This window comes from Octopus bimaculoides, chromosome 3, assembly GCF_001194135.2.
Source record: "Octopus bimaculoides isolate UCB-OBI-ISO-001 chromosome 3, ASM119413v2, whole genome shotgun sequence".
NCBI classification, from domain to species: Eukaryota; Metazoa; Mollusca; class Cephalopoda; order Octopoda; family Octopodidae; genus Octopus; species Octopus bimaculoides.
In genome coordinates this window covers 60969718-60985183 of record NC_068983.1, presented here as the reverse complement: position 1 = coordinate 60985183, position 15466 = coordinate 60969718, and the positions used below count along the sequence as shown (strand labels likewise).

At 38.5% G+C, this 15466-nt stretch overlaps 1 protein-coding gene across 1 annotated transcript in view; it reads left to right on the top strand.

The window, feature by feature from the left end:
- The first annotated feature begins 680 nt into the window (after window positions 1-680).
- LOC106882289 (zinc metalloproteinase nas-15) overlaps window positions 681-15466 on the top strand; it is a 30578-nt gene continuing 15792 nt past the window's right edge. Inside the window, exons 1-4 of the mRNA XM_014932909.2 lie at window positions 681-823; window positions 8514-8580; window positions 8909-9112; window positions 11918-12044. Coding sequence (XP_014788395.1) covers window positions 735-823; window positions 8514-8580; window positions 8909-9112; window positions 11918-12044 — 487 coding nt within the window. The 5' untranslated portion in view covers window positions 681-734. The remainder of the gene's footprint in view (window positions 824-8513; window positions 8581-8908; window positions 9113-11917; window positions 12045-15466) is intronic.

The window sequence follows — 15466 nt, the reverse complement described above, 5'->3', positions numbered from 1 at the left end:
ACTGAAACCATTACGTATTAGGGTATATATATATACATACATGATATGTCACCGTATCGATCAGACTGTCGGATGCTGTTATACAACGCTGGTCACAATGCACTTCATCGCTTTGTCGTAGCTTTCGAATGATGCCATCCCGCTGGCATGGCAAGTAAGCCAATATTCCTCCCGAACGGAATGCCAGTCCGTGGTGTTGTTACTCGTTTTCAGCCGAGTGGGCTGGAGCAACGTGAAATGAAGTGTTTTATTCAAAAGTACGATGCACCGCCGGTCCGGGAATCAAAACCGCGATTGTGAGTGCAACACTCTGACCACTTCACACATGTTATATACATAGGTATAATGTATGTAGTTGCCATCAACAGTTTTCAAAATGTAATTAAAGGTAATGATGGGTCTTTCTCCCTTGAGAGTAACTTCGGAGTTTCTGCCTGTTTAGCCTACATCGGACTGTCCAATGAAGGCTAACAGGCCAAAACTTGGAAGTCATTGTCAACACCATTCTTGTTAAAGAATAATAAATATAAATATAAGTGTATATGTGTATATATTGTATATCATGTGCAATATCATCCTTATAACTGATTACATGGCTGCAACTTTCTAATGAAATCTTGGAGTTGTAATTTTTGATTGTTACTTCATTAAAATATTATTGAATTAGTGCATAATCTTCACTTCTTCATCCTTCGACAGTTACTAAAGAACAGAAGCTTGAAGTTCAGAATGCAATGGACGACTGGAATGCATTAACGTGTCTTCGTTTCCGGAAAGCTAACAGTCAAGATAAAAACAAGATTACCTTCAGAAACGGTATGGGGTAAGTTGAAACTTTTGTTGATATTAATGGTTGCTATTTGGGCAACAAACTGGCAGAATCGTTAGCACGCCAGGTAAAATGCTTAGAAGCATTTCGTTCGACTTTGCATTCTGTGTTCAAATGCCGCCGGGGTTGACTTTGCTTTTCATCCAGTCGAGCCATGTGGGTCGATGTAATCGACTCTCCCTCATTCCTAATATTTCAGGCCTTGTGCCTGTATTAAAAAGAATTATTTAAAGCGACGAGCAGGCAGAATCGTTAGTACACCAGACAAAACGCTTAGCAACATGTTTTCCGACTTTACGTTCTAAGTTTAAATTCTGCCGAGGTCCACTTTGCCTTTCATCCTTTCGGGGCCGATAAAATAAGCACTAGTTGAGCACAGAGGTCGATATAATTGACTAGCACCCTCCCACAAAATTTCAGGCCTCGTGCCTATGGTTGAAAGAGAAAAAGTATTGGTTGGTATAGACGCCGGAACGTCGGATCAAACACGTTGCGGTATTCATTCAGGCTTTTTATTATTAAATTGAAATCCTGTCGATTTTAACCCTGACTTTCATACTTTCAGATTGATATAAAAAAGCATTTGCCGAATCCAAGACTTTCACCTTCTCTTTCATTTGAAACTATGTGTTTTGGTAGAACTTATTCCAAGTCGATAAATTAAAGAATCTATCATGTACAGAAGTCGATTTAATCGATTAACGTCTCCCGCACGTTTCTGACATTGTGCCTATGTCAGAAAAAGTTATGAAGAGCAGTGGATTGGTAGAATCGTTAGCGGTGCACAAAATACTCAGCGGCGAGGTCAACTTTGCCTTTCAAGATAGTTAAAATAAAGTACCAATAACAGCAGCAATAATATCAGTATCAGTACCAGCAACAATAATAATTGCATCAATAACATTAGCGAATGCAATACTACAACCGCAAGCTGTTGGGAAAAGATCTTTCTCGATAACACAAAGAAGATAAGGGAAGCTAGAAAGATCATGAAAATAGATAATAGAAGAGCTGACATCTTTTGAAGACAAAGAACTAAACGATATTTTCTGGAGAACCAGACCAGAATAATCAAGCAATGCAGTGTCGTCACCAGGACTTGTCCGTGATGTACGCTGTCAGGAGCCCGTTCTTCACGACATCATTAAGTTTCCGACCATTTCTGACTTGTTGAGTTATTTTGAACAACTGTTGTTACATATAGGAAGAATCCAGTCGGATTAAGGAATTGTATGCAGTTTTTCTCCGTCTAGTGACTATAGTGAAAGAAATAGAAAAGGGCAAGATTAAGAAACTAAGAATAAAAGACTGTCCATTTCGTCCAAGCCCTCTCTTTGAAATGTCCACTCGTCTGTCACTCAATTTTGACAAAATACAGAAATTATTACGTTGAGAAATTTTATTGTGAGAATTCCTAAACGTCTTGCAATATTTAGATGCATCTTTTTGTGTTCAACTTTTCATCCTTCAGGAGTTGAGAAAATAAAGTAGCTGTAAATTAACAGGTCGAAACAGTAAAATTAAGGCTACGTGGTCAGTAATGCCGAGACACAGTTCAAATCATTTCATCCTCCTGTTATAGAAACAGAGCATTTCTATAGAAACAGGGCATTAAATTGAAACCAATGCTCTCCTGTCTCACAAGATGTTTTCATTATCGAGATGTTTATAGGACCTATTAAATTTAGAAGACTGTAAAAGTGAGTTGAATCGTTCACATCTTTTCCATAGATATTGATAATAGACTCGATTGCAATGATTCTTTTCTACTCTGCCCGCAATTCAATAAGTAAGGATATAAAAACTGTTCCTGAATGAGACGTTCCGTTATTTTTTCCGAGAAAATAATTCTTGTGATATTATTTTTGTCTTTTCAAGGCGGCGAGCTAGCAGAAACGTTAGCACGCCGTTGAGTGTTTGTAAGTTATTTTTACAGTTGTAATTTTGCGTCAGTGTTTTTTTAACACTTTGTAAATTGTTTTTGCGCTGCTTTGCAGCGGTTTTGTTGGTGGTGCTTTCTCCCCGCTTTAAGGAGAGTTAGCTAGGATAATGGCAAAAAGTAAAATGTATTACTCGGACCTTAGCGATACTGAGTTGTCCTCTTCAGAGGAAGAACTGATGAGGGCGGTAAAAAAGATGGACAGAGAATTAGGTAAAAAGAACTTTGCAGAAGTGACAAAAGAAAAAAGAAAACAGGTGAACTTATCAAATATTGACAAAGACGGTAAAATGGCGCACAGAGAGGTGGGTGACGTTAAGTTGTCACCACCCAAGAAGATGTTGGAGGAGATGGAAAAAAAGATTTTGGTGTATAAGAAAGAAGATTGGAACATGCGAAGGAGGAGGTAATTGAAAAGGCTTTATGCTCGGTAATGAAAGAGATAAATATGTAGGAAGAGGAAATTCATACGGATCTATTGTAGTCCCTTTTAGGACAGAGGAAGTGGCAAGGCAACAAGCAATGACTACGGCAAGAACAGATTAAGTGGTCCTTCTACCCACTAATCTTGGAAGAAAAACTTCCAAGATTAGGGTAGAAGGAATCCCACCAGATATAGATGTGGCTTGGATTGCAACAGCGGCCCTACTCTGAAATAAGGAGGAGGTGGCCGTCATCCAGGCCACAGAAATAGAAGGAACAAAATGGAAAGGCAAGACGCTAGACCTAATAGTTCAAGCGGAAGTGGAAACGCTGGAAGAACTTGTAGAAACGGTGTCGATCGGAGAGACGATTCTAAGAGTGTAGGTGGATGGAAGAGTCCCTCGTTGTTTTAAATGTGGCCAGAAAGGCCACATTAGAGCACACTGTACCACATAGAAAACAAGAGAAAAAGAGGAAAAAGAGCCAGAAAAAATACAGGAGGAGATATTGAAGGAAACGCAGAGAAAGGAAGAAGTATAGACAGTAGCTGGGAAAAAGAGAAAGAAAGGAGAGAACGAGATGGAACACCAAACCACCCTCACCCCACCCACACCTGCTCAGTCCCACCCTTCTACCCGCAGAAACAAAACCCACCCATCCCCCTCTTTTACAAAACAAAAAGAAAAAGAAAGCAAACTGACATCACAGGATTTACAAAATTTGTTGACAGAGGAGGCACAAGAAGATTTGATTTATGAGGTTAGGAGGTGGAAAACGGCGAAATTCGTGAACATGGAGGGATTCATAAACATTATAGGCTTGCAATTGTGTGTACAGGTGACTCAAAGCCAAAAGGATGTGATATCCAAATATAAAAAGGAGTTAAATATTGGAGACTGTACGCGGACGTAAAAATGGTTACCGGATAGTTCGAAGTACATAGACATAATAAAGGAACATGGAGTGGATATATTAAGGGACACACCTTATAAATGGTAAAAGGAAGAAATGAGGCCGCTTGGTGGGGCAAGTAGTCCATTTTCATATTCATTTCATTGTTATCATGCATGTACATCATACGCTTTTAATTTTAATTTTTATATTTATTTATTTGTCTGTGTTATTTTTGTATGTCCCCACATGTGTTGTACTAATATCTGTGTATACCCTTTATGGGAAATAAAGAAATAAGAAACGTTAGCACGCCATTTTGTATAGTTAGTCATTTGTGACCACGGTGCGAGAGAAGGTTAGTGTGTTTGTGTCTGCTGTTGTTACTACTGTTATTATTTACTGTTGAAGCGACTCGCGCGTGTTGTTGTTATTTGCTGTTATTGTTTTTGCTCTTTTTCTCGGATCTTTTTTAAAACGGGGGCCACATTTTTCATTAACGAAACACTTTGAAATTTGGAACACTGGTAGAATGTGTCATATAAAACAGCTTTTTCTCTTAGTCTTCTTAAAAAAAAAGAAATCCCTAAGTTATTCCATGTTAAAGTTGTCGTATTTCTGTAATTTCAACCAATCACTGACGTCCATTCAGCCGATATACATAAACAAACGATTCTGAAACAATTCTATCGGTGATAGGGTTAGGGTAAAACAGCAAATTTAAAAAGAAAAAAGCAAAACGAAGCTATGGAAATTAAATACGCTTTACACCGCTTAATCAGCCAAAGGAGTAAATATAAACAACTGAATACTTGTCAGTGATTGGTTGAAATTATCGAAATAAGACAATTTTTTACATGAAATAAATTCGAATACAAAAATATTTTTCTGTTCTATAACACAAAATAGATAAGTATACGAAGTTTGAAAGTCTTTCGGTACCAAAAACACTACATAAAACATTAATGAAAAATGTGGCCCCCGTTTTAAAAAAGATCTTTTTTCTCCCCATTGTAGGTGAGGAAAAGCGTAGCATGGAAAGCTACGGAAAAAACCGCTGCGGCAAAGGCAGCTATGTCGCTAGAAGCAAGAAACGTAAAAATCAACAGAGAGGAAATCGAGAAAAGTGAACAATTTGTGAAGGAGGGAGACGCCATTAAGCTGGTCCTCCCACAGGAATCATTGAACGAGAAGAGTGAAAAGACGGTGGTGCACCGCACGCAAGCGGTTGTTACAAATAAAATAGAAAAGCTGTCAGAAGAAGACGTGGAGGAATGCCTAGGCGATATTATGAAGAAGGCGACATTTGTCAACAGAGGGAGGAGATATGGCACAGTGGAGGTGAGGTTTTCCACCAAAGAAGAGGCGGTCTCACACTCCATTGCTGTCCTGAGGTCGGACAAGGTGATGCTACCCACGTATAAGGGAGGGCATCATGTCCGGATCAGGATAGCAAAAGTGCCACCTGAAATTCAAGCAGTGTAGTTGGTGGCAGCTGTTCTGGCTGCCACTGGGGACCGGCCGGAACTTGGAGCGATGAGGGGGAGGGGATGGGTGCGCCGAGCTGGTGAGTGGTGCGGAGTTGAGATGTGGATTTTCGCCGCATTGGAGGATGTGGAGGGGCTTCCCTACCAGATTGAGATCGCTGAAGAGAGTTCTTTAAAGGTGATAGTAGAAGGCCGTAGACCCAATTGTTACATTTGCGGAGAAAGGGGGCACATGAAGTCAAAGTGCCCCTTGTATGAGCCCAAGCAGAGTAAACCGACGCAGAGTGAGAAAGAGGAGAACGTGCGAGAAAAGGAGATAGAAGAAAAATGGAGACAAAAGTCGAAATGAAGAGAAGCAAAAGAAATATGCAAGAGAAGGAGAGGATTAAGGAAGAAACGAAAGTGGCAAAAGAGGGGAGTGACGGGTTCGTCAGCCCCCCCCCCCAAAAAAAAAGGAAAAAAAAAAAGCAACAGCTAAGGAAAACTCAAAGGGATTGGCAACAGAAGCGGAAGAGACGGCAAAAAAATGTGAAGAGCAGTATAAATTCAAGGATGAAGTAGAAAAGACACCAGAAGGAGAGACCAGAAGCAAAAAAGAAAACGAACCCAGAAGGTGTATAAGTATAAGGGATTTTTGATCTATTACAAGAAGAACATAGAGGTGGAGAAACGTATATAAGTGGAAGAACTTGATAAGAGTAAAGTTGCCCAGAGATAGGTTTGGGGAAAATAAGAGATGTGTAATAGTAAGCGACGAAAGGTATGGAATTTGTTTGAATACTTTCAGGGAATTGGTTACCATGGTTGACTGGCCGGTATTGTTTAATTCGATGCTGCCTGTGGTAGAATTTTCAAGGTTAGAACATTTTAAACAAGGAATACTAAACGTAACATGAACAATTTTCAGAAAAAAAAAAGACGATTAAAAAATGCGAAAATTTTCGTAGAAAAAAGTGGAAAAAAAAGAACTTTTTTTGTGTTAAAAATGAGAATGAAAAGAGAGGAAAACTGTAAAACTGTAACCACTCGACTTCGGGGATCGAATGGATATTGCGCCTCATATCATTTTTCATTTTCTCATTCGTTTCTTTTATTTCTTCTATACTCTAATTTCTTTTTGCATTTTTAGTTTCCCGAGTTTATGTTATGTCTCGTGTTGTAGTGTCTTTATGTGTTGTATTTGTCAAAATTCTTTTTTCTATGTATAACCTGTTACTAGGTAATAAAGAAATGAGGAACGTTAGCACGCCGGGCGAAATGCTTAGCAGTATTTCGTATGTCTTTACGGTCTGAGTTCAAATTCCACCGAGGTCGACTTTGCCTTTCATCCTTTCGGGGTCGATAAATTAAGTACCACTTGCTTACTGGGGTCCATCTAATCGACTGGCCCCTCCCCCAAAAGGTGACACGCAGTGAGACTGAACTCGGAACCATGTGGTTGGAAAGCAAGTTTCTTACTACACAGCCACACCTGTGCACTGACAACTTTGAGAGAATTTGTATGTGAGACTGTACACAGACGTAATTTATTTGTATCGATTCATTCCCAGTACGAAAACATCCTTACCTTGCTCATGTATGCATCTACTCAGCTGCTAGCTAAATGGAATGGGAAGGGTTCAGTGCACAACACATTTGACTTCAATATTGTGAAATGAAATTAATACTGCTTAACAATTATCTTACACTCAACCTTTGCGTCGCTTCGATCAAAGGACCACAAATCCAGAATCTAACTATTTAGATTGTTTTCTGATGTGGCAAGCTGAGATATTACTCATTATAAAGAAACTTCTTTTGTTTATTCTATGAAGCATTTTTGTTGAAGAGGGCCAGACAAAGAAATAGCAGATAGTATGGTTAGGAAACGTGGTATAAGCGACCCTAAGATGCAATTATTGCTGGTTAGGTCGTATTACTACTAATAAATTATCCTACTGATTAAATTAGTCGAGGAATAAATAGTATGGAGTATTTTAAACATTCTTTTTTTTCTTTTATATAATATTTTATACTTCGCTCCCAATGCAGAAATTTTTCTTAAACAAATGCCAGAAAGTCCAATTCATTTGAGATTTTGCGCATGTATTAAATGTATTGGTCAAGCGCAAAGAAATTTTGACACGACTATAGTCTTCCAATCATGACCATCCCACTTTTTCCAGGAATCCGAGAGTTTTTCATATTGCTATCGCAAAAGCGCTCACCTTAACCACTCATCCTAGAGCAGCGGTTCCCAAATGAGGACTACAGATTCTTTAGTCCACAAATGCACTACTGGGAGGCCGTGAAGTGTGTTTAAAATTTTAAAAGGCTTCAATGTGAAATGTATATTTGCTAAGTTACGTATAATTGTTCAGTTACAAATATTGAAGAATGTGACTAAGAAAGCGAATTTGTCGTTAATAAAATCGGTTTAAGTAGACAGACCTTTCAAAAGACTGGGTCCTTAGGAAAATTCATTTAAATAAAAGTGTCCTTACCCGTGAAAAGATTGGGAGATCGTTACCATAAGCCCTAAAACCAAACCCTAACTTCTCATCACTCCTCAAAGCCTCACTAATAAAACATCTTGTAAATGTATAAAATATTACGGGAATGTTGCATACACTTTATCACGTATAAATTGAACCGCCAAGTATTTATTTTGAAAAATATCTCTATTGGACAGTAAAACCTGGAATTCCCATATATTTTATACTTCCTTCACTGTAGAGTATTTCAAACATTTTTCAATATGTGAAATTTTATATATTCTTCACTGTGTGGAGTATTTTATATATTTCTATTGCATTGGATAGCATTATATACATCTTTCTCAATATGAAATATTTTGTACATTCTTTACAGTATAGAATGTTTTATGTACATATAGCCCTTACCGTATTAAAATATGTTTAACTGGACATGAATTTTTATACCCAAAAATATATTTCTTTAAAAGGTGTAGTTCTTTCATCGGAATGCAACCCACATCCCAAGACGTTTTACTTGCAAAGAATTGCCGAGTGGTAAGTTTTGTGCTAGTTTTAATCATTCTATGATTCTCCAACTTTAAAATATCCAATTCAAGCAACGCATGGTACCCTAAGTTAGATGTTGTAATATGTGATATTTTATTTTGTTATAATATTTGCAAAACTTTTTTACATTTCAAAACAGTCTTTAAAACAATGGTTAGGTTTTGAATAAATTGTCAGAAGGAAAAAAACAAAAACAAAACTGATGAATTGTCCTCATCAAAATAAATTAGACTTTAGCAGTGCTCTCCTACATCTGCATGCTTGGTTTATTTATTTATGCAGCTAAACTAACGTTCTGTTTTCTTTTCCATCATAGAAAGACATTATATTGCATGAACTTGGTCATGCTATCGGCCTTTTCCATGAGCAGACCCGAATCGACCGTGATAACTATGTTACCATCATAAACAAAAACGTCATCGATAGACTTTTCTACAATTTTGAGAAACGAACGAACACTTCTATGAACCTGTATGGTATTAAGTACGACTATAGAAGTATAATGCATTATGGCTCCTATGTAAGTATACTAGTATTTAAAAATTCCATCCTAAATACTGTGACTTTATATTATACATTACACTACTCAATGTAGCAGCTGTTTTGTGCACATCTAAAAAATGTAGTGTATTATTCCCAAATGAAAATCAATCAATATCTTAGATTGTAATTTCTTAAATATTCGGTGTATTTTGAGTGAAAACAATGCACTATATTTTTAGAAATATAGAAAATTGTGAAATTTATATATTTCCTTAGAAGCGAGACCTAATCCATTGGCTGATTCGACACATGATTAGAATACCGCTGGAAAGAACTGCAATATGGATTCTTCAAGCCAACTGGTTACCTAAGGTAACTGGTTGGCTCGGTTTGGAGATTCGGTTGCTTCTGATAGGACCCTAGGAGGAGGTACCTGAAGAGTCTACCCTCCCAGGAATAGGGGTTTGAAAAGATGAACGGATAGGGCTAACCCTACGACTTGGTTCTTAGTAGTGTTCTGTAGCGGAGTTTATACTTCGGTAAATATTTAGAATATGTCTCTGGCCTGAGGAAAACTTCGTCATGCCAGTCTCAGTGATCTCAGAAAAAAGTCTATGGACACTTCTTTTCATTCGCTGACAGAGTTATTAAAAAAAAAATCATTCCATTAACCGAGAGTCGAAATTAATTTTGAGTTCAATAAGTGTTACTTCATTTTTAAGTAGATAATAATAACCCCCTCCTCTAGATGTAACGTATGTTTATTGCCGATGGATTTTCTATCAACAACACAGTTTGACTCGATGCTGAAAGCCAACGAAAGAGTGATTAATTTTATTATGCTACCGTTACTCGCAGCGGAGAAATATACAAACCATTTTACCCAGAGACTCTGAAAGAAATTAGGTTAGGTGGAACAAGACTGCTTTTGGACCCTGAGAATTCAAAGAATCGTGTGGTAGTTTATTTAAGGATGGATTAGGCAGATAGTTACGAGCCACTTAGCTTTCTAGACCAGTCTTGTATTTATGTTGTACTTGGAGCAGGAGATGTGGTCACAACTGTAAGTTGCTGACAGCTGCCTTTTCTAGCGTCAGAAATCAGCAAATGTACATGGAAGAGGACGACGAAATCTATTGAGATTTTTGACAACAAACTTTTATTTTCGTATGCAAGCAAAAGACAAATACTGTTGTTACTACGAACGACAAACATCATTGAAAGTTTGGATGTTTCTGATATTAGTGTAATTGTAGTATTTAAAAAGTTAACTCCTAGTCGTTGTTTTGTTGTCACCGGTAGTTCATTATGTTGAAGTTAGCTCGGTCCAGCCATCCGCCATGTCGTTTCATATTCTTTGTCTGGTAGTCGCGTGTGTATCGATTTTATATTGATTAAGGGGATCAGAAAGGAGCGCACCAAACGTTGAAATCACCGCTAGGGCCTATTCTACGTGAAGTCGTGCTTGGTCAGATTTTGTTATCACGTGGGTTATAGTCTTTCCATGTCAAATCGTTATTGGTCAAATCTTCTTTGTCACGTGGGTAACATTCCAGCGAATCGTGACGTCGGGTGATTGTTGAATACTCTGGCTACAATGTTTATTCATTTAAATGCACTATTTTTAAAATAAGACATTTTCCGTACGTCACAGTCAATTGTATAATGGCTTTACTTCGCGCTTCATTTTTATGGAACTTTTCTCTTGCTGTGACATGTTTTCTAAAATGTTTGTATGCGTTTCTATTGCATTAATGAAGGAATGGACTTGGTGGCATTAATAATAATTTTACTCTAGGCACAAAGCCTGAAAATTGTTTTTGTGAGTGTGGGGCTAGATGATTACATCGACCTCAGTACTTAGCTGGTATTTATTTTATCGGATCCGTAAGGATGAAAAGCAAAGTCAACATTGACGGAATTTGAACTCAGAACGTGACGTGAAGTTGGAAGAAATGTCGCTAAACATTTTGTCCGGCGTGCTAACGATTCTTCCAGCTCCACTACTGCTACTATTATTACTACTACTACCACCATCACCACTTGTGGTTTCTAATTTAGGTACACGGCTAACAATTTTGTTGGGAGGTGTCAGTCGATATCAACTCCATACTTGTCTCGTCCGTTATTTTATCGACCTCCAAATGTAAGAATGACAAAGTTGATCTCGGCAGAATTTGAACTCTGAACGTAAAGAGTCGGGATAAATACAAGGCATTTTATCTGGAGTACTAGCCATTTCCTTAACCCACTACTTTCTTATATTTCTAATATTGGCATAAGGGCCGGAATTCGGAGGAGGTTAGTCAATGAAGTTGATCTCAGTACTTTACTAGTTTTTTGTTTCATTGACGCCAGAAAGATGAAGTGCAAAGTTCACCCGGGTTTTAAACTCGGAACATAAAGAGCTAAAACAAATACTGCAACTCTCTAACGATTCTGTTAACCCATGGCTTTAATCGTTAGAACGTTGCACAAAATGGTTTGCAGTGTTTGTCAAACTCTTTACGTTCTTCCCTTTAATCATCCTTATATCAGAAATTGTTATTAAACATGTTGTTATATATATTTGTGTGGAGGCGCGTGGCTTAGTGGTTAGGGTGTCATCATCATGGTCGCAAGATTGTGGTTTCGATTCCTGGACTGGGCGATGCGTTGTGTTCTTGAGCAAAACACTTCATTCCACGTTGCTCCAGTTCACTCAGCTGGCAAAAATGAGCAACCCTGCGATGGACTGGCGTCCCATCCAGCTGGGGAACACATACGCCATTGAAAACGGGCCCATGATCCTGGCTAGGCTTTAAAAGGGCGCATTTAGTTATTATTTTATATATATTTGTAGGAATTCTCTGTGAATGGAGAAAGGACCATTGAAACCAAAGATAAACGTTTCCAGGGGATTATTGGAAAAGCTAAAATTCTTAGTTTTAATGACGTTAAACTTGTCAACGCAATGTATAACTGTTCAGGTGAGTAAATTGGTTCCCATCGATATTTCTTTCGTGTGCGATGATTTGTATGATTTAACTGAAGGAGAGGAGGGCTGCATTCATGACATTTGCAAGATATTTCCAGTCTGATGAGATGGTTGCAGTTGATCTGCCTGGATTTTGTGTGCTACAGTTGTTATTTAGACCTCAGAGGAGTTCTGACGGAAGCCTGCAAAAGCGATTCAGCCGTCCTAACATTTTTTTAAAAAGACGATTGGTTTCGATTTGATGGAAATTTGTCTGCTTTTACAAATAGGTCAAGTATTTGACAGTCCCTCCTTGGCTGGTGTTCTGCAGGTGGTTGACTAGTGAAAATACGGGCTGGAAGTGAATTGAAAAGAGGATTGGCATACAAATATTTGAGACATGAGGTATGAGAAGTGAAACACAGGGGAGGGGGATGACAAAAGTAAAAAAGTAGACGCACCGGGATATATATATATCCTGAAGATTGCGCTGAGACACCAGACGTGTTAAAATACCGTATGAAACTAATAGTAGCTCATAAAAATATATATTGTTCTTATTAGATAATATTTATTTCTCACCAGATGGAGCACTTTTCCTGAGATCTTACCAGTACTGTTACCACGGAACAGTACCCTCTATCTATCTATCTATCTATAAATGATCAAGATTGGTTGTGTGAATGCGCGTGGCTTGGGGTCCCCTTGGAAACAAAGGTACCTCTTAAACGACATAAAGTCACATGAATTAGAAACCATAGCCACAAGTGAGACTAAACTCCATAATCCACGGGCCCTAAAGTCCATGTTTGGCGGACAGTTTAACATTTATTTTTCTCCCTGTCTGCCGAGAATGGGCGGTAGTGGCACGGCGATACTTTTCCGGAAGTGTCTGGATCACGAAGTAAAGACAGTATTCGTAGACCCGGAGGGTAGACTGGTTGTCCTGGATGTCAATTGCAGCAATGTGTGCGCTTTTCGACTCGTATCAGTCTACGCACTGCCTTTAACAGGTCGGCCGGATTTCTTTCGACGTCTAGAAGTATTCCTAGGAACGTCTCATCCTTTACTTTTAGTGGGGGATTGGAATGCTACGTTGGACACGCATCTAGACTACGTGGGTAGAGATAGGAATAGACGGGGATGCAAATGCCTCAGAGGCCTACTCAGACGCTTTCAACTGTCTGACAGGTGCCGACTCGACCACCCGAATACGCCAACGTGGACATGGAGCAACCGCATCTGGTCGTCGCGATCGTATCTAGATAGGATACTGTGTGGGACAGTAGATAGAGAAAGCGTAGGGTGTCCACAATTCCACATAGTCAGCTACACGGATTACAAACCTGTAACGTGTACGCTAGACTGCGATAAGACACATAGGCAGGGTCCCGGTTACTGGAAACTAAACGCGTCTTTGCTGTCGAGACAGGTTTTCAGAGACCGGATTAGCACGCTACTTAAGAGGGCTTTGACGGGAGCCATCTTCAACAACAAATGGTGGTTTGCTCCCAAGAGAGCAATAAAAGCAGAATGAGTAGGTATAGTCAAATGACTGAAACGAGTAAAAGAATAAAAGAGTAAAAGAATATATGTATGAGAGGGGGAGAGAAAGAGCAACAAGTTTAAGGGTTAGTAGTTGTACATTGGTGAGTGAAGGTTAGCAAACTACCTAATAGATTTTTCATATTTTGTTTTGTGGCAGGATGTCGAAGAGTTGTAAATCACGATGAGAACGTTATGTAAATTTTGTAGTGTAGTTCCAGGTGGAAAGCGCTCTAGCAATGACTAATCTGGCAGTGAGCTACATAATCAAATGTATCTTTTCTTTTATACAATGGTAGGGTGTAATTTGAGCGAGATTTCTAACTTGTTAAGAGACTGCATAAGGCTCCCACATTGCTTTCATTGCTTGTAATTTTCTTTTTACAAATTCTAACGACTCTGTGTGAAACAAAATCTAGGATTGAGTATTAACTGAAAGAAATGAAAATTGCTATTGCTATTTTAGTTTCACTTTTACACTAAGAGAAAGCAATTTAGACCAGTTGCTATCAAACTGTCATGAGTATAATTTTTGATTCTCCTCTAAAGGTTAATGAAATGGCAATTTAAATTTTACATCTTAATTTCATTCTCCATCAATAATTTAATAAGTTTAAAAAGTTGCAAATCATCTTAATTTTAAATCAACATACACACTTAAAATGGCATTAGATTAAAATAGCGATGTGTATAAAATGTATGTCCGATGATAATGAGAAAGAGTGGCAAAGCCTACATGTGGAATTGATGCGACTGCCAGAATCATCAAGTATCTGTCATTTTCGTCTCCATTACTAGTGGGATTTTCTCCTTACCGGCGCTTAGTAATTTTAAAGTGGGAATCAGTTCGCACACTCCACTCGCATTCTTTAGACTTGGAGATGTGGCCACAGTGACTCAGCTGGCTAAGCTAGTTGCAGAGATCAGCAAACTGTAGGTTTAACATTGAAGTTGTCTTCTCCTTGCGAATTACCTTACAGGGCTGGAGAGCTCTACCTATTCTGGAGTTGCCAGAAAGGTATCAAAGAAGGCATCGGTCCGCTTGAGGGACTCCACTCCTTAGATTGCTGCCAAGGTTGATACCTCTAGCCTTTTCCTTTTCCAAGATACTCACAAGACAGTGTGAATTTGTGCTTGGAGTTTCTTCTATAACATGTTAATTAATCTGTAGCTGGGACCTTAACTGGTGCTACTACCCTGGGTCAGAATAGACCTGGAACAAAAGTGGCTCTGAGTTAGTTCCACACTCCTCAAAACCCTGAAACTTTCTGAAGCAGGGTCCCACTACCGGATGCAGTTTAAAGTGGTACCCAGGACATACATTTATGATGTATATAAAAACGTAGAACTGCGCAAACTGATATTTCGCCCCAGAGAAACTTCTTAAAGATTTCTGCATTAAAAAAAAAACAACAACAGCAAACACATAGCTTGATGAGAAAAATGTTGACGGATCATCAGACACAGTATGTCATCTTCATTTGATTTACTAAGTGACGAACACCACTGGACATTCTGAGATAAGCCGAAAAATATTTGTTTCAATATGGAAATCAGTAAACAAATCTTTAACTAAATTATGCGGAAGTTGGCCAGGATAGAACTAAATTAATATACGTACTTATTAGTGTTCGTCACTGAAGAGACCAAATGAAGCAGAAACAGTGTGTTTGATGATCCAGCGACGTGATGCTGAGCAAGCTCTGTGTTTTTAATACACAAGTCTCTTTCAGACGTTTCTCTGAGACGAAATATTACAATTAACACCGTTCCAAATTCGTATATCTATATATATAAAAATGAGAATGTCTGTCTGTCTGTCTGTCTGTCTGTCTGTCTGTCTGTCTGTCTGTCTGTCTGTCTGTCTGTCTGTCTGTCTGTCTGTCTGTC